Source organism: Amblyomma maculatum, chromosome 9, assembly GCF_055883805.1.
Source record: "Amblyomma maculatum isolate TAMU_Amacu chromosome 9, ASM5588380v1, whole genome shotgun sequence".
NCBI lineage: Eukaryota > Metazoa > Arthropoda > Arachnida > Ixodida > Ixodidae > Amblyomma > Amblyomma maculatum.
Window position 1 is genome coordinate 104,530,471 of NC_139352.1, and position 24,166 is coordinate 104,554,636.

Consider the following 24,166-nt stretch of genomic DNA (forward strand, 5'->3'; position numbering starts at 1 on the left):
CAGCCGTTGCCCTGTCCTGCCCGTCCGTTTGATCGTGTCGGCATAGATCTTACGTTCCCCTTCCTACAACTTCAGCTGGCAACCGCTGGATTATCGTGGCAGTGGATCATCTAACCCGCTACACTGAGACATCATCATTGCCCTCTGCTTCGGCACGCGACGTGGCTGCCTTTATTCTGAAAAACCTGGTTCTTCGCCATGGTGCCCCTCGCGAACTGCTCAGTGACCGCGGACGCGTTTTCTTATCAGACGCTCTTGAGGCTCTCCTGAAAGAATGCCGCATCATACACCGCACCGCTACCTCGTACCACCCTCAGACGATTGGACTGACAGAACGTTTTAACCGCACTCTCGGTGACATGCTGGCTATGTACGTGAACACCGACCATTCCAATTGGGACCAGGTTCTACCGTTTGTTACTTACGCATATAACACAGCGACACAGGCCACTACTGGATTCTCTCCATTCTTTCTCCTTTACGGGCGCGAGCCACCCTGTACTATGGACACACTTTTTCCCTACCGCCCTGACGTTTCCGAATCTTCCCCGCTATCCGATGCCGTCACGTACGCAGAAGAATGCCGTCAGCTCGCCCGCTCTCTCACAACAGAAAATCAGTGGCAACAAAAATACCTCCGTGATACCGGCGAAGCTTCGTGTATGCATTTGGACCAGAATATGAGAGTGAGTGTGCAATGACAACTAGTGCATGTGGAGAACATGCACTTCATGTGTTATACCTCGACTATGCGAGACGAGTGCAATCCACTGTGTGCGTAGTCTTCTCTATAACTCGAACCAATTCACTGCACTACAACATTGCCATCAACCATTTGTATCATCATTCTCCTTTTATTTCCCTTTTCTCCCTTATCTAGTGTTGAGCAGTACGCTAGGGTCATATCGCTGCTGGTCGAACTCTCCACCTTTCTTTTCATTGAATTATTTTCATCGCTATCTTGCTTATTCACTGTGCTTCGGCCTCCTTGCGAACACAAATGTGGCTATTTGCAATTCAAAGTAGTTTCTTTGATGGCTGCATGGCTGCCCAGTGTCATTTGTAGAACTGAAGTCACATCTGCCACTTTTTCCTGCCAAAAAGTTGAAGGCATTTGCCAGTAAAACAAACTGCTTCTGCATAAATGGTCTACAGTGTATTGCTTGCCGTGCATTTACTAAACAGCAAAGGCATTGTTTCACCTCAATTTAGAAGCGGTGCATTTCAGTTTTGTTTAGTATAGTGTCCCAATTTGACGTAGGCTCTGCAGGATTCTGTAGTGTAGGTCTTCGGCTCATTTTTGACCAATGATTTTTTTTTAACATGCACTGACATCACACAGTAAATGGGTGCCTTACATTTTACTCTATCAAAACATGGTCGCTATGGCTGGGATCGAACTCGGGTTCCTCAAATTTAAATGCCTAAAACTGGTTGTTTCATACTATTTCCTAGACGACTTTCATCGGGGTAGCCTTGTAGTACCTAATTTACTATAGCCACAAGTCCTTGTAGTACCTAATTTACTATAAACACACTTGTGGCACATGATGATGACATTAACAAGCGTTTCTTGAAAAGTTGGATTGCTAGCTGACCAGTGTGCGACCCATAAGGGAGCGATGTCAAAATACTCTGGTTCTCCCCTCTTCAAGTGTTGCTATAATTTGTGAGCTTAATCCTTTAATTTTGTAGCAATGCTTCCTTCTTCAAAAAAATTGGCAGGCATAATGGTGCAAGTACAATATGTCACCTAATTCAGAAGCTTTTGAAGCGGCTGTAAGATAGTTTGGAATTCAAGTTAGCCAAGGTCACTTTGAGATGTATACAAGGAATAAACAGTTGTTGTGAAAGCCAGCACTTATTTGACTCAATATTGAGCTGCACCATCCTGCGTAAGCATGTTATGAGGTGCCCACGACTGCAAAAATAAACATGTTATGAGGTGCCCACGACTGCAAAAATAAACACTCTTGTTTCTTCTTGCCATGACACTTGAGCAGAATACCGATCACATACATAAAGAGTTAAAAAAAAAACACATTACACAGCATGCTATGCCACTGCCTCTGCTTAACAGGTGCAGTTAAGTTAGCTACTGCACTCAACAAATGCCCATTCAACGCAGTGCTCTCAAACAAGCGTGAGTACTTTCAGAGGGTGGAAATTCTGGCTGGTTGGTGCATGATCTGTGGCTAAAAACAGCGCTAACACGAGACGAAGCAGACGAAACAGCATCGTGTCCCCTCTGCTTCGTCTCTTGTCAGCGATGTTTTTAGCCACAGAAGCGTGAGTACTTGGTTATCGAATTCACCTAATAACCCACTACTTTCAGAATCAATAGTTTGACGTCGCCAGATTATGGGCTTCAGAAAAGGGCGGTTGCCGCTATGAACAGGGCGCCGTAATCATGCGTGCGTTCACAAAACGAGAACATGTTTTCATTTCAAGGATTATTACCGCTAATTTCAGAAAACTGGCTCCGCTGTCCCAGCATGTTGCCATATATAAACGTTTCCGTATTTAAATGCCGGAAACTGAAAAAAAAATCCTGAGTGCAGACAGCTGCTCACAAGGTAGCATAAAATGAGAGACGGCCTTTGAGATGTAATTTAGTCTACATACACCCTTGGGTAATCCAGTAGCTTTAGCATCCCTAGCGAAGACCCCCTCGAGCAGCGATGCAGCATCACAGCAAATGTTTCACAAACATACCACGTAACCACGTTTTTTTCTAATTTTTCCCCCCTTTTTAACCCCCTTATTCAAGCGGTGCCTATCCAAGCATTGCAGTGCTACTAACCAAGGCAGCACTTTCAGCGACTAGTGGCTCCAAGGCGAGCATCCAACGGCGCTGCGCAGCTTTCTTGGAATTGACGCACTTGCACATCCAGCACCAGCACAGTCGGCATCCAGCATGCTTAGGCAGCAAAAGTTCAGCAGTCGTGGCTTCACAAAATCGCTTGCTGTCAGAGTCAAACATGACGGCCAAAACACTTGTTTCGAACTGCAAGCATCACAGTTTCCAGCATCCAAATGGCACGGCTTGAGCCACTGCGTTTATAAAGCCTCAAAATGTGGCCGCAGCACCCCTTAAGCCACAGGCATTACCACAAAGCCATGGTAGAAGGATACGCGTTTGTCTGGCTAACCAACGCCCCAACGCCAGCATCGGCGAAGCGTTTAATGGCGCGCGCGTGTGCGCCGCCATCATTTTGGCGTAAAAAAATAGAAACAAGCAAAAAAACAACGTAGAGGAAGTGACGCCGTGTCACGTGCTTGCGCGTCAGAGCGTCGTCTGCTCGAGTGCTCCTACGGGACATGGTTTGTCAATACGCGCCCGGGTGGCGTAATACGACTTCAGCGTGTCTACGGCAATGTGGGGAGCTACACTAAACTTTGTTTTCCGTATCTAATTACGGTAATCGTGGGGAATATTCCAAAATATACAACATTGCTCGATCGCAAACTATTTCAACGACCATCCCACAGGGTTTGAAAAGTCAAAAGCAGTCAAATGTTACACCGAGAAAAAAGAAGATGTAATCGAATGATTATCGGTGAAGAATTTTAGTATTATAAGATGTATGAGTATTGCATGATGCAAAAATGAACAAAGAATATCACAGAACATAAGCGTTGTCATTGTCATATTTAGCGAACATTCATTAATCATTCTAACATAACAGCTTTCTCTCTTGCAGTTCAGCGTCTATCGACGGTGGCTCCCACCTTCCTCCCTTTCCCTATGGAGCGCTTCAGGTTTCCACGCAGAATATGTCACTAATCTGCGCCTGTCCTTTCCTGGAAACCAAATAGCATTCTGGGACTGTATGACGTCTAGAGCGTGGCCTAGAGGGACACGTCTCTTTTGCGCGTACATATAAGCCGCCTTAACAAGAAGAATAAGATTGGGATGGAGCTCATTTGGCAAGCATTCGCAGAATATGACTAGCAGCTTACCGGTATCGCTCAAGAGGAAAGTATGTACACTTGCATCTTACCTGTACTCACCTATGGGGCTGAAACGTGGAGGCTAACCAAGAGGGTTCTACTTAAGTTGCGGACAACGCAGAAGGCTATGGAGCGAAAAATGGTAGGGGTATAACATTAAGAGATTGGAAGCGCGCAGATTGCTTCAGAGAAATTACTCAACTTACCGACATTATAGCGGAAATTAGGAAGAAGAAATGGACATGGGCAGGACATGTAGTGCGACGAGAAGATAACGATGGTCGCTTAGGGTAACAAACTGGATTCCAAGGGAAGGAAAGCGTAGCAGGGGGCGGCAGAAAGTTAGGTGGGCGGATGAGGCTAAGAAGTTCGCAGGGGTCAAGTGGCTGCAGCTAGCTCAGAACCGAGTTAAGTGGAGAAATATGGGAGAGGCCTTCACCCTGCAGTGGGTATAGTCAGGCTACTGCTGCTGCTGCTGATGATGATGATGATGATGATAAGCCGCCTTGAGAGACGAAGGTTGCAACAGGGACGAACAGCCTCTTGGCGATGGCGAGGCGACGAACCGACATTCGCGAGGTGCTTTTCATGACGATGAGCTGCATTCAAGTGACGGGCGCTGTGGCTATAGCAAAAGCCAAGTAAAAGACAGATGTTGTGGATGATTCCCTTGGTGTAGTATGGATATTTGGTGACCGCATTTGGTTTAACGGACAGTTGAAATATGTTATGCGGAACACCTAAGCTTGGGCTAGCCCAGTTAGAAACACCGGCGGTAACCACGCCGGGTGACCTGCATGTGTGGTCTAGGGGCAACGTGGCTGCAACGCTCATGGAAGGATGATTTTGGTATCACACTCCTATATAATGCAGTGGTTTTATAATACAAAACTAAGACAAGGATAATAGAGGTGAGCCGACAAACAGAAGCGCTTACCCTCCCAATCAAAAGAAAATCTCGATATGGCAGCTCTTGTAAAACGTCATGTCAGGCAACACTACTTAGAATTAGTTCTCGACCATGTTAGCTGCCAGCTACCGCCGGGCAGCCACTCTTATGGTTTTTTGCTCACAACGGCAACGCTCTCGGACAGCCGATGTAGGCTCGGATTTTCGTTAATGGGGGCTGCAAAGTTGCCTCGTTGACTGTGAAATCTCTATCGTGTTTCCTAGTATAGCCTGAATTGCAAGACAACAACATGGATTCATTCTCAGCGAGTTGTGTGTAGGGCTTCACCAGTTAAGCAGAAATACCTAACCTTGAAAACCAGAAAAAAGGAAACGAGAAATTTTAGAAACTGGTAAACAGAGCGTTCAACTACATTTTGGCCTTCAATTTCGTGGAAAGTTGTACCCATCCGCAGTGTGCGTTGTGAGCTTTATTGTTTCAATAAACTTTTAGTTGGGCCTAGTTGGTTCCCCATTTTCTATGGAACTGAAGAGCGGAAACAGTAGACAATCCACAGAATAGACGCAGAGAAGACAATGAGCGACGGTATTGTTTATTATTCTGTATTCTTTTAATATCATTTATTATTTCGCTTTATTATTTTAAATAAAGAGTCCAAATCGAGGTACTATGTAAAAATGGGGTCATTTATTTCCTTTCGAAAAAGTATCCCAAACAAAACGTAAATAACAAACTTAGAACAGGCATGGAGAGACGCACAGAACTGCCAAGTTTACGGAAGGGCGTAGGTAAAGTCAGGTGGCTGCCCTCTCTCGTGAATCCAGAGCGTTGCAATCCACTTGGACCCTCGCAGCACGGGGCATGCTCCATGGAAGGCGCTCGGGTCTCGCTGCCAGCGCCCCATCGAGTCCTCCTTCAGGTTGAACCAGAAGAGAGCAGATCCGAGACGAGGCGTTATTGAGAGGCCGCCATCGGGGAACGCGGTTGCGCCTCCCTCTGGAACGTCGCTCAAATACAAAAGCAGCGTAGCCAAGCGCTCGCCCCGTTCTTTTGTGATCCAGCTGTCGATCGTATCGAAATGAGCGTTGTAGTGTCCGCCAACGCCGTAGTTCAACAATTGCACTTCCTCGGCCCACTCCGTGGAGAGGCCCATTACCACTTCTGCACGATGGTAAATGACGCTAGTGCTGGCGTTCTTTTTCAGCCAGACCATCCCGGCTGCTCTAACATCTTGGCGATCGGCATCTCCTGTGCTCTCCAGTATTAAAGCTGGTTTGAGTGCACCCGACAACCGCCGAAGAGCAGCGCACTCCTTCGCGCTCAGGAAGTCGTGCACGAGCCACGCTTGAGGCCCCTCAGCAGACAATTCCTCGACAGCGAAAGGAGCAAGAGACGCGGCACCGTGTTTTCCCCGCGACAGCCAGCACTGCAGGGAGGTGGCGGGCCTCGTATCTTGCTTCAGGCTGGAATGGCAGAGCTCTCCGAACCTGTCGTCGCTGGTGAAGCCTGAGCGGACGGCACCTTTCACAACGTCTCTGTACGGCCACATAGTCGGTGACTCGGGAGGGTATCCTACGATCTCGCTCCAAGCCTTCGACCTAGCCATTGCGTTAGACGCTACAAGCGCTGGCAGATATTGCTCCATGAAGGAAACGTACTGCTCGTCGACGCCACCTAGCGTCGCCCAATCAGATGCCAGTGCCCGTTCCCTGAGTGAGCAGTGAAGTGCCAATAAGAGCATGTCGTTTTCTGTCGGTTCGGCAAGTTGAGGAGAGCGCATCGTCGCAATGGCTTGCTCTGGCGTGATGTGGTACGCTTTCTGCAGCCTGCAGATACCAGCTGCGGCACCGTCTACGTCTCCTGCCGTCGGCCAGGGTAAAATGTTGGCGTTTAGCATCACCGGCTTGGGACAGCGAAAATCTCGAAGCACACACGACATAGCTTCCAAAGCTGAAAGCCTTAGCAGCCTTAGCAGAGAGTGTTCTTCGGGGCGACTAACTTCGAGCGTTAAATTCACGGCCAGCAGATTGGCCCGCACCAGTGGCGTGATGGCGGCCGCTCGGTGCCAGGCTGCTTCGCAAGGATCCAAATGTAGACGGAGGGCATTCATCACAGCTTTCTCCGTCGCCAACAGACTGGATAGTGCTGACATGGATCTGTAGTAGTTGGCTCCCAGAACGCCACAACTGCACAAGAAAGCCGAGAAGAAACGCAGCGAAGACTTCATCGGAATCCGAGCATCTGTATCTTCTTTTTGTCTCTGTGCATATGGCACTGAATCAGCACGCGCGTTAGCGTCAGTTCTTTTTCTTGGTTTTTAAATTGGTTTCATTTTTATTTTTCACATGGAGTTGCTGGCAGCCATAAACGCCACAATTGCTTTACATGTCCTGAAGGCCTACGAAAGCGTTGCTTCTGAAATACATTAGAATAAGAAATATGAAATAAGTGTACACATTTGGCGTTTATTTTTACAGGTTCTAATTTCTAACGCGAAAGTCCCTCTTAAGCTCATGGAACTCAATCCCGTGCGCGAGGCCTGTGCGCGAGATCTCCCACCGGCTTGTTGCATCTGTGTGCGAAATTCCGCGAGATGTGTTTCCCTTGTCTAACGCTCTTGCGATTCGCAATCGCACAATTGAACACGCACCAAGGAACGCCATGCGACAGGGGCGATGTTGTACCGTCCAATTGCACTTTACGAGGAAAGTGACAGATACTGCGTCTCTCCTTTCTTCTAACCCAATTTAAATATGTATACAACATAACAAACGGCGATAAGAGGCAACCTATGAGAGGCAAATGATAGAAGAGGAGAGGTATTAAGAGGAGAGCCTCTCAAGAGTCCCTGTAAAGTTATGCTGGTGTATGCAGTAGTGTTTTAGCTCGAAAGCATAAATGTTAAGAGCCAAGACAACTGGTCTAAGAATTGTGTGCCATCTTTCAGTGCTGGGTTTCACAATGAATAACAACGTTGGAGGCCCTTCGGCCTATAATAAGTGCGGTAATGAAAAAGCCTTCCCGTCGTCTCTCTGCACTTATTTGCCGCTCTTTCACTCATTTGCTTCTTTTTTCTCTCTTTTTTGTGTTTGTTCGTTTTTCATGTTTGTATTTTTTTCTCTTTTACTATATTTTACTCATGTAGTCTTAACTGTTTTCGTTTGAAACTTTCTCGCACTCTTTTTGCAAAATTTCGACATCTGTGGCGGTTTTCACGTCTGAACATTACATCGACGTCCTTGGCAATTTTGATGTAATATCTGCTTTTGCTGCTGTAATTAATCAATAAATTTTTCGATATCAACAAATTCTTGTACACAGATAAAGTTTTTAAAATCTACCTCGTGCAACTTTTCTTTTCTACTTATCAGTCAAATCATTTTTCAGCAGTGACGGTGTGGCACCTTACGCGGGCGCACAAATCCTGCTCACACTCCTGAGCCTACAAAGACTTTCGCCGTAATATGGGGGATATTAACTCAATAGAAAGGGAAGCTGAATAGTTTTCAAGGTGTAATAAACGTAGAAATCGATAAGTAGAGGTTTTGTATATAGACCAACACCGTGTTTACAAACAAAGGGGGCGCTCGCGGCGCCGCAGCCCACTGGATGAAAAGTAGCGTTAGCGCCCATATGAAGGCAAGGAGCCGAATGATTTCAAAACCGTTTTGTCACTTCACGTGGCTCCAATGATATCGATATTTGGTGCAGAGTAACCGCGAACATCCTAGAACAGATCGTGAAAGTGAAATCTCATTAACGCACTGAATGATTTTTAAAACACCGCTAAACATGTGGGTTGCGAGTTGGGTGGGCGCCTCATAGAAACCAACGCTGACCAGCGTTTAACGACCAGCCATCACTTCTTGTGCTCAGCAAAGTGAGTAAAAGGCTGCGTTAAGTTATGTTTATATGTGTTTTTATGAGTCGCCCTTCCTACTCGCTACGTTTCGAGGTGTTTTAAAAATGCTTCGCCTCGGCAATGGGATTTCCTAATTTCAAGATCTGTATTAGGATGTTCATGGTTACTCTGTGCCGAATAACGACATCATAGGTGTCCCATGAAATGAGAAAACTGATTTGAAATATTCCGGCTTCATGTCGTTTTATGGGCGCTAACCCTACTTTCCCCCCCCAGTCGGCCCCGCCTGGCGAAAGAAGCGCTACCGCATTGTGTTTACGTCATAGATTGGCGTTGGTCTATACCAAAAATCGCTTATTCTTTCTCTCTCTCTGTCCATTTTGTTGGTAAAAATGCCAAAGTTGACTGTGAATTATTTTCGCGAATCATTAAAATGTCTATTTGTTCTTTTTAGGCAGCCGTCAGCACACGGTCTTACCACTCTGATTCGAACGCATGGATCAATACTGTATCCTTTGCTTGTTCATGTTCGTTGTCGCAAGACGCGGCTTTATCATTTCGTTTGTTGCGGCAGACGATTCGAGATTTATCTTGAAAGGTTCCAGCCACGCACGCGCTCTTCTACAATGTTCCAGGCTATGCTAGTTACCGTGACCAGTTTTATTAAGATCTTTCTTCGACGCCTTTAAATTGAGCGTTGACGAGTGAAACGGCATTATTAGTTCGATGACCGACGAGCACGGTTTGTGACTATCGCCGCCGATTCGCTTAGTTCTTCTGTGGGCTCAAGTAAGCTCAATAAAGAGTTTCAGTCAAGTGCAAAGCCAGTGTCTCTTATTTGTGGCTACCGGGCATGTCACAACTGCGTGACATCTGGTGAAGGTGGTGCCCTCCTGTCTACCTCTTCAAGCGAAGATCCCAGCATCTTCCTGTCGCCCTGGGGGATCAGCCTTCAGGTCACCGAGCCAGCCGCCGACTTCAAGGGCTGCAGACCGAACACGGTGTGCTGCCGGATTCCGTTCGACCCTGGAAAAAGCTCCCCACATCTACAATGGCGTAGGCTAGAGTACCAGGTCTCATCCAGCAGCCCCGATGGTCCCCCATGCTCAACGGCAACACGGGGCAGGGTCCAAAGGACTGGCTAGACCAGTACGAACGCCTTGCCGCATTCAACAATGGGACGACGGCTTGACACTCCGAAACATGTTCTTCGCTATTGTCGGAACAGCGCGGATCCGGTATGAAACCCTCGAGTCTTCGCTAACAACTTGGGAGGACTTCACAAAAGAACTGTTGAAACAGTTCGCGAGCGTGGCAAAAAAATAAAAAGAGGAACGCTTTCTGCAGTCCAAAGCCTAGCTCCCCAACGAGCCCGTCGTCCCCTAAGTTTAGGAAATGAAACGCCTCTTCCGTCGGGCCAACCGAATATGACTGAAGGTGAAAAGGTTGGGGTTTGATGCAAGGCGTAATAGAATTCTTTTTTGCATGCCTCGTGAGAAACCCACCCCATACCATGACCGAGCTTGAAAAGGAAGCCTCGTCAATAGAATGAACCCTCGACGCCCGAACTCAGCAGTACAACCGCCCGTCTCAACTTATTGTAGCTCCCCTAAAAGCGGCTACCCCCTTTCCCCCCCCCTCCACCGATGACTTAAGGAAACTTATACGTGAGGTCGTCCGGGATGAGCATCGCCGGCTGCTGCCATCACCTCAGAAGCCCCAAGTAGCGACGCTTACGGACATCGTCCGCGAACAGGTGCGCTTGGTACGCCAACCCAGACGGCCGCTCCTGAGTAGCACCAGCCCTGAGCTATTCCGGCGCGCTACGTAGCTCGCCTCCACGACGCGTGACGACAAGCCCCCGTCGCTTCCATCATATTTCCGAAATGCCATCCCTTGCCCCCCCCCCCCCCCCCGCCGAGCCTAGGATCAACGCCGAATCTTCAGAAAATGCGACACCTGAAGGACTTCCAACAACCTCTCATTATGCTTTCATTGCGGTGAGACTGGCCATATTCTTCTGCATTGCCTGTACACACGCATCGGCCTGCGTGGCTTCGCCATTTACGCCCCAAGCCCCCTCCTATCGAGCGACCCACATTAAATCGACGACTTCCTGAAGATGAGAAAACACGCATCGCCAAGTCGTCTGTCACGATCTCCATCAACGTTCAGGTTGCGCTTTGCTTCGCGTACCAGAGCTACGTTCGAGGAAGGTTGCCTAGTCCGCTCAAGGAAAGCTAAAGAGATAAAACGGGAACTAGACAGCAACCTTTGGAGGTGAGGTTGCTATGCACCGAAGTAACGAAGATCCTCCGCCGCCGACCACAAATGACCAAGATTATGGCATTATGCCGAGATTCCGTACTAAGACGCCGTCGAAGGTCATGCGGCGAGACGTCAAAGTGACACCGTCGCTAAGTATGACGACAACACGTCCAGAGTGCAAGCTGACATCACCACCCACCGATGTGATAGCGGTGAGTACCGGCGGTGACCCCAATAAACGACGTAGCCGAGGTGACCCCAATAACGACACCAAGGCCCACGTGCAATGTGAGGACGCGAACAAGTGACCGTGATGTTGCTTTCGACGTTAGCGCAGTCTCTGCCGTAGTAGCCACCGGAGCTGACTATTAAGTCATCAGCGGCCCATTTGCCTCCGAGCTCAGTAAAGTAATGACGGGTCGGATGGCCCGCTGATCGACAACGCTGGGGCAACCTTATTACAACGTCAGGATGATGTACCGCAAGAGCAACAATGATTGGACCCACTTATCATGCCAGCTTTCTGGTCCTGCAGCAGTGGTCTCGAGGTGTGATTCTGGTATGGATTTTCTGAACGAGCTTCGGGCGATAATCGACCTTTGCCCAAAACTCATCAAGCTCTCGACGGACAACGCTATACCTTACACGATGGCATCGACGCATCACCTCGCTCTAAACGTCTCGACGAAGTATTCACCATGCCGTCCCAACCAAGCGTCGCGGCCTTTGTGGTCAACGCCGACACCGAAACGGCCGAAGGAAGCACCCAATTGCTTTTGGAAAGAGGACTCGTCATCACAAGAGGTGTCATTCATATCCGAGGAGGACAGACTCAGGTGTCGGTGACGAACTTCATTAAATAATACCGGTATCTTAACAAGGGCACGACCATCGCTGTTCTTAACGAGATGACAGACCGCCGAGATGTGTGTTGACCTGCCCGGCCAAACTGACAACGATAGCCCAACCTATCTAAGCAGCCCACGTTCGACATCAACGCAGCCCTACCCTGAGACAGGCAAGATCTAATTCGCCATCTTCTTCAAAGCTACAGCAAGCACTTTGCTTCAGCATCTAAGGTGCGACAGACGCCGTTGGAAAAGTACCGCATTATCACAGACGATCACGCCCGACTTCTTCGTCAAAGCCACTACCATGTATTGCCAAGCGAACGCCAAGCCATCCGCGATCAAGTTCACGAAATGCTTCGCGGAGACATAATTCAGTCATCGAACCGCCCCTGGGAGGCCCCAGTAGTCCTAGTGAAGAAGAAAGATGGCACACGTCGTTTTTGAGTTGATTACCGCCATTTCAACAACATCACGAAGAAGGGTGCCTACTCGCTCCTTCGCATCAACGATATTCTAGACCGTCTCTGCAAAGCTCCGTATTTCTAGTCTAGAACTTGTAGAGCTGGTACTGGCATATAAGGTCGATGAGAAATCGCGAGAGCATGGCGTTCATAACACTAGAAGGCCTCTTCGAAGTCAAGCTAATGCATTTTGGCCTGTCTCCGCACCAGCCATGGTCCAACGTGCAATGAACACTTATCTGGCTGGCTTCAAGTGACTGATATATTTGGTGACATTTTGTCTTCTCGTCAAAGTTTGAAGAGCACCTGAAAAGGCTGCGGGCAGTTCTGGATGCCATCAAGTCACGAGGACTGACAGTAAACTCAGAAAAGTGCCACTTCGTCTACGAGGACCTGTTATTCCTGTGCTGTATCGTGAGCAAGAATGGCGTTCACCCAGACCCATAAACACTGCTGCAATCGCCCAGTTTACGCACCCTTCCGACAGGAAAGCTGTGCGCAGGTTCCTTGGGCTGTGCGCTTACCACCGCGGATTTTTCAGGAACTTTTGGAACATCGCCGAACCGTTGACACAACTTACAAAGGCTGATGTACCTTTCAAATGGGAAGCGCCGCAAGCGGAAGCTTTCACGGAACTTGGGCGCCGCTTAAAGACCTCTTCTGTTCTCGGGTACTTCGATGAAAACCCGGAGGTAGAAATAGATCCCGACGCAAGCAGTGTTGGCCTAGGCGCAGTCCTCGTTCAGAGAACTGAAGGACAAGAAAGTGTTATAGCGTCCGCCAGCTGTTCACTGTCAAAAGCCGAAGCGAATTACTCGAATACCGAGAAAGAGTGCCTTGCGGTAATCTGGACAACTTCAATGTCCCATTAGTACTGATACGGCCGAACATTCAAGGTAGTAAGCGATCACCACGTGCTCTGCCGGCTGGCAAATTTGAAAGTCCCATCCAACCGCCTTGCCTGATGGAGCCTACGTCTTCAAGAATTCGACATCACAGTCGCCTATGAGTCCGGCCGCAAGCACTCCGATGCCGACTGCTCGTCACGAGCCCCTATTGATGCGCCGTCTATAAAAGACTACGAAGACGCCTTTCGGTAACTATAAGCGCCAGCAGTTTCTCAGAACAGCGATCAGATCCTGAGCTGAAAGACCCAGCTGATTACTTATAAGAGGAGATCGCTTCCCCTCCCATTGTGTTTAATCGTCAGCTGTCGTCCTTCGCGTTACAAAATGATGTCCTTGTGAAGAACTTTGCATCCAGCAGGACAGCACACCTTCTTGTGTCTATTAGGAGGAGAGAGGGAATTCTACAGGCATGCCACCATGAGCCAACGGCAGGACATCTCGGCCTTCTATGCAAGTTGCACTGAATCCGAGAGAAATAATATTAGCCACAGTTTGCTGCAGATGTCGACCGACCATTACGTGAAAACTTGCTATGAATGCCAACGGCGCAAGCCCCTTCCGACGAGATCTACGGATGGACCTCCTTGGACCCTTCCTAAATTCATCGACGTGAAACGAGTGGAGCATCGTGGCCACTGATTACATGACCCGTTACGCCGAAGCAAAAGCTCTGCCTAGCTGTTCCGTAGAGGAAGTCGCCAAGTTTTTCGTCCGCCAAATTCTCCTTCCACACTGCATCCCAGAAGAGCTCATCATGGACAGGGGAACAGCATTTATGGCGGTGCTCACTATAGCCATCCTGAAGTACAGCGAGACAAGCCACCGGATGACTACCGCCTACCACCCATAGACAAACGGTCTTACAGAACGTCTGAATAAAACTATCGTGGACATGATGGTCATACATATTGACGCCGAACGCAAGATCTGGGACGCCATCCTGCCGTGCGTGATCTTCGCGTAGAACACGGCCGTCCAGGAGAGAACCAGAGCAACAACATTCAAGCTTGTGTACGCAAGGGAGCTCATGACAACGCTCGACGCGATGCTGCCGCATGTGACTGAAGACAACCTCGACGTCGCTGCTATACCTGCAGCGTGTAGAGGAGGCCCAACGACTGGCCAACTGGGCATCAAAGAAAAGCAATGCACTAAAGTCCGGCATACAAGTTGCGTCGACGCGACGCAGAATACAAGCCAGGAGACCAAGTCTGGGTATGAACGCCAGGTCGCCGTCACAGACTAAGTCAAAAGTTGCTACGCCGATACTTTTGGCTGTACAAATCCCTTCGCCGCATAGGACAACTGGACTGTGAAGGCATTCTTGACGATGGGACAGCATCACAACGGCGAGCGATGCGCACCCCAGAAATCGTAAATGTTGTACGTCTCAAATCGTTTACGCTCGTTAAAGAATCCGCGACGTTTAAGTTTATATTTCTTTGTTTATTTTCTAACATCGAGGCGATGTTTTTTAAGTGGGGAGTAATGTCGCGAACCATTCAAATGTCTTTTTCTTTTTTTGGCATCCATCGGCATGCGACATTTTCATTCGAATCCACCGATCCATTCTGTATTCTGTGCTTGTCCATGGTTGTTGTCACAAGACGCGGCTATATCCTTTCGTTTGTTGCGGCAGATGATTCGAGATGTATCTCGAAATATCGCCGCCACGCACGTGTGCTTCTACGATGTTCGAGGCAATGCTAGTCACCGTAAACAATTTTATCTAGATCTTTTTTCGACACCTTTAAATTGAACACCGATGAGTGAAACGGCATTCTCAGTTCGAGGACCGAAGAGCACGATTGTTGCTAATTATCGCCGCCGATTCGTTAGCTCTTTTGCGGGCGCAAGGCAGCCCAATAATGAGTTTCAGTCAAGTGCTACGCCATTGTCTTGATTTGCGGCTACCGGCCTTGTCACTACTACGTAACAAAATTCGGAGATCACTTTGGCTCACTAAAGTGCTTCAAGGTGAAAGGCATCAACACCGCTCTGCTTAGAGACTTCATATTCAAAGCAACAGTAGAAACAACCTCAGAATAAAGAAACTCAAACGGGTGACAGGTGCGATGTCGCACCTCATCCGCAGAGCTTCGGACCACCATAGGGGCATGAGGGAGCACGATCTAGGTCGTCTCATTCATGCCTTTATCCTCAGCCGATTGTTATACACGCTCCCTTACCTCAGACTTAGAGGTAACGAGATCACCATCTTCGACGCGATGCTTCGTACCGCGTTCAAAACCACCCTCCACCTACCCCTCAACACTTCAACAGAGAAATGACTTCAACTGGGCCTCCACAATACTGTTGGAGAGCTTGTGGCGGCCCACACACAGACCCAGTATATCCGATTGACACAGACTGGCACCGGACGTCACATCCTAAGAACTCTCGATGTTCACATCCCAGCTAACGACCCCACACTCCTCTCCATCCCACGCCCTATCCACTCCAACCTTCTTGTCAAACCCCTTCCCCGAAACTCCCATCCACAAAACCACGAGCCCCGCCGCCGAGCCCGGGCAAAGGCGCTCCACAAATATTACGGCTCCGAGATGGATGCCGTACGGGTGGACGACGCATTCTCGGGCGATGAGGCGGCGGCAGCCGCGGTGAACAATACCCTTCAATTTATTGCAACCCTCCCCCTCCCCTCTTTTACCTACTCAAAAGTGGCCGAAGAGGCAGCGATCGCCCTTCAATTGCCCACACGGAAGCTAGATATATACTAACTGACTCAAAAATTGCACTACTAGATTTCGCACGTGGGCGAGTTCAGGTTTCTGCTTTTTGCATACTGACCTCGCCCACTGCCAACCCGCCCCGCCACGTGGAGCTTATCTGGGTGCCTGCGCACTCGGGGAATCCTGGCAACGAGGCCGCCAACAGCTTAGCCCAAGGTCTAATACACCGGGCACAGGCGGTCCAAACGTAGGAGTTCTCCCTGGAGCACACGCACGCGTCTAAAGAGATGACTCAGGCCTACCGGGTCGAGAGACAGATCTGCCCCCCCCCTCACTCCTCCCTCAGCAATCACCACCAAACACTATGGCGCAGCCTCCAGACGCGAACCCTCCCATCCCCTTACATAAGGTCCCGTTACCACCCCACTCTTACCGACCCCTCCTGCACCCTTTGCAACCACACCACTGCCACCCTCGCCCACATTCTATTCCAATGCCCGGCGGATCCTCCCCCGCGGAGTCTGGAGCACTTCACCACCTCGGAGGAATGGAAGACCCTGCTGCGCTCTGAGGACCAGGTCCGGCAAAAGACCGCCACAGACCGAGCTGCCGACGTCATGAACCGTAGGAATATGAACGTTTGAGTGTAGTAGAGCCTTGCGGGGGCCCAGGGGCCTGCACGCCCCGAACTCCTCTGTCAAAATAAATGTATTTACTACTACTACTACTACTACCAGGCATTGACTGCAAGACCGTTTGTGATTCGCTAGAATTGTGACAGATACTGCACCTTTTCTTTATTGTCAATCAATTTTAGGCGCTGCTGATGCCTGCTGTACCGCGTTTATTTTTATATATGCTCGATGATGCGACGTTCGATGAAGCGCCAGATGAAAGGTGCCGCACGGCGCATCGAACGTCCGGCGGGGTCAGCTTGGTATATGCGTAAATCTCCTGTTGACGTCATCACCAGTCATGACGTATAATGTGGCGCTATGAACGTCTCGAAATGTCTAACCATTACTATTGGCTGGTGTAATAATCATGACTTGCACTTTCTGAGTACTAGTTAATTTCTGGTTAGTGTTAGTTGAATATCCCTTAACTAGTAAGTGGTGGCTAGTCATAGTTACGATGACCTCCAAATGCATGGGTTCCTAAGGGCATCTTCTTAACTTTTTTGTTATTGGTCGTGCATTATCATGAAATTATCTTGAAAATGTCCTAAATCATGTTCGGATATCATCCGATTCTAATAAGTACCCATTCAATGGTGATTGGCATATGCCCTTATAAGGCAGGCATCCGAAATGTGCACAGATTTGCTTACGACAGTATGAGGGATTAAAGGCTTTCACCCACTCTTACACCATGCTTTTACCTTAAAAAAAATTTGGGGGACGCTTAAGCTTCGCCTTCAAGAGTGGAACGCGATAGCGTTATTGCACCTCGTCGAGAAAACTTATTAAACGCAAGGGTATTGGGGCATCCTCGCACCGGTACCCGCGCGGCCCGAAGGGGAGAAGCGGGTGAGCGAAGATAGTGATCTAAAGAAAGGAAAGACGCTTGATTCTACAACCCGTGAGGGTGCACGGCGAAACGTCAGAGGCGAGTGGCGCGCCACGTGTCGGGGCAGCGCCGCACATTGCGAGGAGGGGTTCTTCTGTGTTTGCCGCAAGATGGCCCTGCATGTGCGCAGAGAGCAGAAGAAATGTAGCGGAAACGTACTTCGCTACTCGTGTAACTGCGACCTTTGTAAGTAACATGCTCATAATTACCGATATACACCGCAGAATGAGGTTCTACGGCACGTTTCTAAGGCAACACCGCCTTCACTAGAAGCGCTTTTGTTCCGCTTTCAAGCATCGATCTCGTGGCTGAGTGGTAGCGTTTCCGTCTCACACTCCGTAGACCCTGGTTCGATTCCCACGCAGTCCATCTTGGAAGTTGCTTTTTATTTAAGAAGTGCATGTTTATTTATGAACTGCGTGCCGGGATTTATCGCTCATGGCCAACGCCGCCGACGACACCGGCTTTTCTGCGACACGAGCTCCTTAACGCTACCGCGTTAATATGCACAGCGGACACGGTGTGATGACTTCCAGGAGTGCCGGTCAAGAGTAAACGGGGCGCCAAACGGGAACACGGGGATGTGACATGGAGTGCCTGCTGCCCTGCCTTGCGATTTTGACGCTTGCTCCTCTCCAATTAACCTGGGCATCGGTAATTAATGCAACCTTCTTCCAAAGCTGTTTGCGTTGTGAAGATCAGTCGTTAATTCAGTAAGATTCTTTTGGTCAACTATTCCTTGAAGTCAACCTGAATAAATTAAACAGCACTGCAGAATCTGCATTGAAGCAATGCAAAAGCACGGATGCTGCTGTTGGTTGCTTCTGGTAGCTTCTAGTTGCCTAATTCACTTCATGTATGCCCATTTTAGAGTTTGGTACTTCCCAATTACGCGCCAATCCTCCCTTCCTATTCCTTTTTTTGGCTCTATTGATTGATTGATTGATTAAAACTTTAATTTGCACCGATTTAGGAGGCCCCCTACTCCCCTCTCCTGGCACGCAGGCCTTACGAATGGGGGCTGAAACCTCCGCGACTAAGGACTGGCGAATATACATTGGTTATTCGCGGCCTCAGCCGCCAGGCGGACGGCTTTCTGCTGGTCAGCGGGGACGTCGCTTCGCAGCAGGGTTACACAGGCTTCTCTACTTTTAATGTTGTCCCTAGCACCCGGAGACTTAGGGCATTCCCAAAGTATATGGTCGAGGGTCCCCCTCGCTTCGCAGGCTTTACATTTATCGTTTTTTCTCTCATCTATCTGGGTGTGAAACAACCAGACAGGATTCGGGAACTTTCCGGCTTGTAATCGCCGCCAGGCTATGGCCTCTTTATTATTTAATTTAGGATCCGGTGGCGGCTCTACTTGGGTGGCGTGACGTCATATCCCTGACATCATATTCACTACGGCACCCGTTCCACTCTTTCCGCTTTCACTCCCACCTTCCTCTCTTCTCTAACGGCGTGGTTCAGATGTCCACAGAAAGTGTGGCAGTTACTGCGCCTTCCCTTTTCTGTGAACTAGTTGTTTTAATTAAAAACCTGATTAACCTTTTGACCTAATTATTTTTCGGACACAACATTACGTCCCCCCTATCGATTGACACCGCTCATTGAAGGGACACTAAAGAGAGAAAGGAAGTGGGTTTGCATCGATAGAATGCCAGTTCCTGATTTCAAAAAGAGCACTCTTACTGAAAACAGAGCTGTTATAAGGTAGGAAAGAAGAATAACAGAAATACAGGTATCGCCACCACAGCCAAACGGCCGAGGCTCGCAACTACAAATCACGTGACGCGCTAGGGGTCCCGGAGGCTGACAAATATGCGAATTACGTTGAATGTTTGAATGCGGTTGTACGTTTTTTTCTCAAACATGATAACACGCTTTTATCATACGTAAACGACGGCGAGAAGAAAACGTAAACGTTGCAAGGCAAATACAAAAATATACTTTTAGGCGCCACAGGCGCCCACTTCAGTTTTGGTTATGTTTCGGCTCAGGCATTTCGTGCGCAGTCGGATAGTTTGTTCGAACCTGCAGCGCCTGAATTACGAGCTTGGAGCAGCAGATGCGCCTTGATGGTTCCCATTTGAGCATTCGAAGGCACGAGCGAGCGAAATCCGCTACCGCCGACACACTCCTTCGTTCACCCTTCTGCGCCAACATATAGCCGCCGTTGCCGCTTCGACTGCGACCTGACCGCTTGACTGCAGCTACGTACGCCAGGCAAAGCATACATATGCTAAGTACCGAAGGAAAAACGCATTATCATTGAATTTTTCACTAAATCATGGCACACCTGACCAACATATACTGCGTGAATAAGACCTTCAACGTGCTTTTTGCAGGCGTCGTAAACAAAAGGGGCATACCTGCCGCTCATACCAAGGAGAGCGTCGATATAGTGCGCTCGTCGCCCGGCGAAAAAAAGGGCCTCGGGTAAAAAGTAAAAACTAAAAATAACGAAGCACCAGAAATACATTACAGAAGCTAAAAAAAAATCGATTTGTAAAAAAAAAACACGCCAGAAGCGGTGAGACTCGAACTCCCTCTTCCGTAACGTTCGACGCTAACCGCGCGGCTACGCCGCGCCACAAGAACCTTGGAAATATTTCTAGTTTCTATGTCATAGCCCCATTTACAATAAAGTGTTTCTGCTGCCGGTCTAAAAATTACTTCTTGATCATCGGCGCATGCTGCCTGCTCTCACGTCTTGAAACTAATGTTCTGGATACCTATGCGCACTATATTGTGCACTGGATCCATTTTAACATTTGGAATTTCACTGCGCTGGCAAATGTAGTGGCGCCGGCACTTCGGTCATGTTCTGCTACCGTGGACGTAATTTTCGCTGAACACGCAGCTGTAGCACAAACCTTAAAAGAAAAAAGTGCGACGAAGCTTCAAAACTGACATGCGCAGCAGCGAGGACACTATTTTGCTGGTAACTAAATCTTATTTGTATGTAAACATGTCAGGAAGCGTTACGATGACCGAGGGCTCCGTTTGTTTATACACAGTGCAAGAAGGAGCGCAAAAGCTTGAGAAACATGTAAAGTATTGTGCATTACAAGCCCTCTATGTTTTTTTTTCTTCCTTTATGGGCCCATCGCTCGGCCCATCGTTCATCGTTTTATTTATTTCGGCTGAGGCCGTCATTGCGAGTACGCTGTTGCCAAGTTGGCCCTTGAGGGATGCGACGCCGCGGGCCGCGCAGGCTCGCTAGCTATCACGGAGTCTCCGCTTACGTCATAGTGTGCGTCACTCAACTCCAACTACGTAGTTGGAGGCCACAGTTTGAATTCGACCGGCGGGAACAAGAAAAAACCTCAACTTCTTATCGCAATATCTCAGCAATTATTCGACTTTTTTGCTGCCGGATATGCGGCGACAGTGTCACCAAATGTAGTTTATTAGATTTTCATACCATCTTTGGCTGTCTTTAGTGTCCCTTTAACCTCTACCACTTCTTGCCGACACGTTCTGCGGACAGAAATCTGGGAACATAGCGAAGCAAGGCCTTCGCTTCAATAATCATAATAATTATAATAGTAATTATAATAGTAATTATAATAATAATATAAATATTATTATTAATATTAATATTTAGTTCAGAGGAAAGGAAAAGTGCAGTATCAAGACACGCAGTGATTCCGGAATGGCACGTCCGACCAGTGCGCACTTTCTCTCAGATGTAAAATAAACCACTTTCAATCTTCGGATAGTATATCCCTTCTGGTTTTGAAAACTGACATTCTGCTTAAATGCGTGATGCGACTCGTGTCTGTCCCGCATTTCTTCGGCGCCGCTTTAGATAGTGTGAACATGAGAAGTCTAGAGCTCTTGAGGTTCCAACAGGATAAACTTTCGGCGCAGTGGGTCTCTGTCGTGAAACGATACATAACTGGCCTTCGAAATTAGATTTGTTGGGCTTCAATAATTTTATTGCATGTCACTATCATCGAAGCCTAGCAGCGTGTGGGAGAGTTGCACTCCAATTACATCAGCACAACTGACGCCTCTGTGCCTTTCTTTCATTGCTCTTGTACCTGTTTAGGTTAATTCCCTTGTAACACGGTTATATTCACCGTCGTGCGCTACCACTAAGCCCTCACCAGCCCCGCCTGCACGCCTTGCTGCAACACCGCCACCCCCCTTACTCACAACCTGTTTTAATCCCGAAGGATCCTACAACGCGGAGTCTGGAAAACCTAAACACACGGCAGGCCTAGGAGGACCGCTCTCAGGACACGGTCCGACTAGAGACTGAGAAAAACATTCGCGCGGTCATGATACATCTTTTTTCATGAGCAACCAAAGAGCAGTGGACCAAGGAAAAAGCACTACTAAGCACCAAGGTTTCCTATGTTCGTTTCCTTGACAACCTAACTCCTCTGAACAAAAACTTGCTGTGGTGGCAGAGTCAAAGGCACTCAAGCATTAATTCCTATTGGCCTCGAGATCGAGCAGAGTCGCCACCTAGCGTCATAGTGGCGAACCCTACCCAGTGTGGATGCGTGCTCGCGTCGCGTGCCAGCCCGCAGGTATTTACGTGCGCAAGTGCGGCGTCTATAAGAGCGCTTTTTGTTTATTTCGCGGTTCCTGTGCGCTTTTGCTTATTTATCTGCCTCTTGCAAAAGAAATATGAACAGGCTGTTACCCCACGCTCCACTACAAAAAAAAAAAAATTGTCCATTTATGTCAACGCTGGGAAAGACATATCATCAGTCGCGGTCTTCGGCGCTTGAGATTCTTTAACAAGCGGTGTCTCAAACTAAGCGCTGCTGTCGTTAGGCGCCGTGTCAAATCAAAACAGGTCACTGCCATATATACAACTTAAGGCAAACTCTCAGAAATCGTATATTCCCGTTTCTGTTTGAAATACTGCAACTGCTGAAACATATATGCTACCGCAGACTTCTGCATAGCAAAATCCAGTTTCAACAAGCCACTCTGTGCCTTCGGTATCCACGATAGAGTTGCCTGAGTACACTTTTTTTTTTTGCTATTAAACCTCTGTCGCGGTGCCTCAGTGGCATGGCGCTCGACTGCTGATTTCGAGAACGAAGGGTTCGATCCGGGCCATTTCGAAAGGCGCTCCTCGGATGTGGAATTCGACTGCACGTTAAACAACTGACGTGGTCAACGACCCCGAGGCTCACCCCTACATCTACCGTAATATAGCCAATGTCGCACGTTAAGCCCATATATGCATTGCATTTTTTTTCGTAGAAGAATTCTGCACATCCGTAACAGTGGTAATGAGCACTTTTCTTTTCAGATAAATGCTCGAAAGTTTCAGAAACAAATCTTCGCAGCACCTGTTACACTAAATATTACATAATACTCATAGATCAATGTACACTGGTAGCTCATTAGAATCATTAGAACCCCTTTTTGTTTGTGCTGTCTTTCAAGCAAACTGGTTGTTTCTGACAAGGGGAGTAAAATAGCTTCATACAGGCTTAACCATCGGTGTTTAGTTCGGGAATAAATACATATTGTCTCATGATAAGATATGAACTCCATTTCTTTCAAGAGTTGTATATTCGGCACCTGTTTTGGAAGTAAACGACAGAACCATCCAAAGTCACTAATCAACAATAATTACAATGATAAAGAGATCATCCTTCAAAATTTCTTGCCAGAACATGTCTGGCAAGAACATACAATGTCTTCGCAGGTACTGATTCGTAGCTTGCACTTTAACGTTACTGAAAAATATTCGCTCATAGTCCTAAATTTTTTCAAGTGTGTAAAAGTTCTGTCACATAGTGAAATTAATTGTCATTGAAAAAATTACACTGCTAATTTACCATTTATAAACATCGCCCCCCCCCCCCATATCAGAAATTCCTTATACTTCCCTCAGTTTCTCGAAATCCTTTAGAGTTATTTCACAGTGCAACACCAGATTATTTGCAGCAAGAAGCATCCGCCTTGTTGTGAGCTCGGCAAACGTAGTTCACTCACCCCTCTACGCGTGAGCAATCAGCTTTCCTGTGCAGCGAGGTTTTCTGTATAGCGTCGGCGTTATCTCATTTTTGGGGAATACTAGTGCCTGTGTTAAGTTGCTGGGCCGTTGTGGAGGAGGGGAGCACTCCAAACAGCCGGCTCGCTTATTCTGTTTGTCTTTTATTTCTGGTTGTTAACTTTGTTGTCAGGGGTTTTTTATGAGTCCGCGTCCGGGCGCCCGTTGAACTTGAAATACGCGAGGAAAGGTTATTTGACCGGGAGTTCGGGGCTGAGACCTTGGAAGGTTTTGGTCGGACCGTGAGACAGAATAGGCATCTCGGCGCCAGACGCGAGAATTATGACTCTCGGGGAAAACAACCTGCGCCGCATCTGCCGCTCGTACCACTTAAGGGGTCTGCAAATGTGCACGCTACAGTGACCTTTGGCCTGTGCGACCGGAAGAGTGTGCTGGTTGCTGTTGCAGCCGCGTGGGAAACCCAGGGTCGTCTTACGAGTAGCACACGTTGTTTCAGTTTCAAAAACAGATCCGTACAAGTCAGGCGTGCGGCGACGCGGAGACTGCGGAGAGCGACCCGCGTCGTCGTTTAACCTGTCAGCTCAGACCAATAACGGGCGAAGGTTTATGACTTCCCTGCTCAGCGCATTACCGATGGGACGGCACCGACGCAACCGTAAGCGGTCAAAACACAACACGAAAACGGACGGTCGCTCGGG

General features: G+C 48.3%; 1 protein-coding gene across 1 annotated transcript; it reads right to left on the bottom strand.

The window, feature by feature from the left end:
• Nucleotides 1–5,531: 5,531 nt before the first annotated feature.
• On the bottom strand, nucleotides 5,532–7,275 carry LOC146180085 (prolyl 4-hydroxylase subunit alpha-1-like). The gene has a single exon (XM_084579933.1). It carries the CDS (start codon nucleotides 7,089–7,091, stop codon nucleotides 5,637–5,639), a length of 1,455 nt encoding a protein of 484 aa, XP_084436059.1. The 5' UTR covers nucleotides 7,092–7,275; the 3' UTR covers nucleotides 5,532–5,636.
• Nucleotides 7,276–24,166: the final 16,891 nt, after the last annotated feature.

Bases quoted from the DNA above. Each gene is read 5' to 3' on its own strand.
- LOC146180085 (XM_084579933.1), bottom strand. From the start codon at position 7,091: ATGAAGTCTTCGCTGCGTTTCTTCTCGGCTTTCTTGTGCAGTTGTGGC.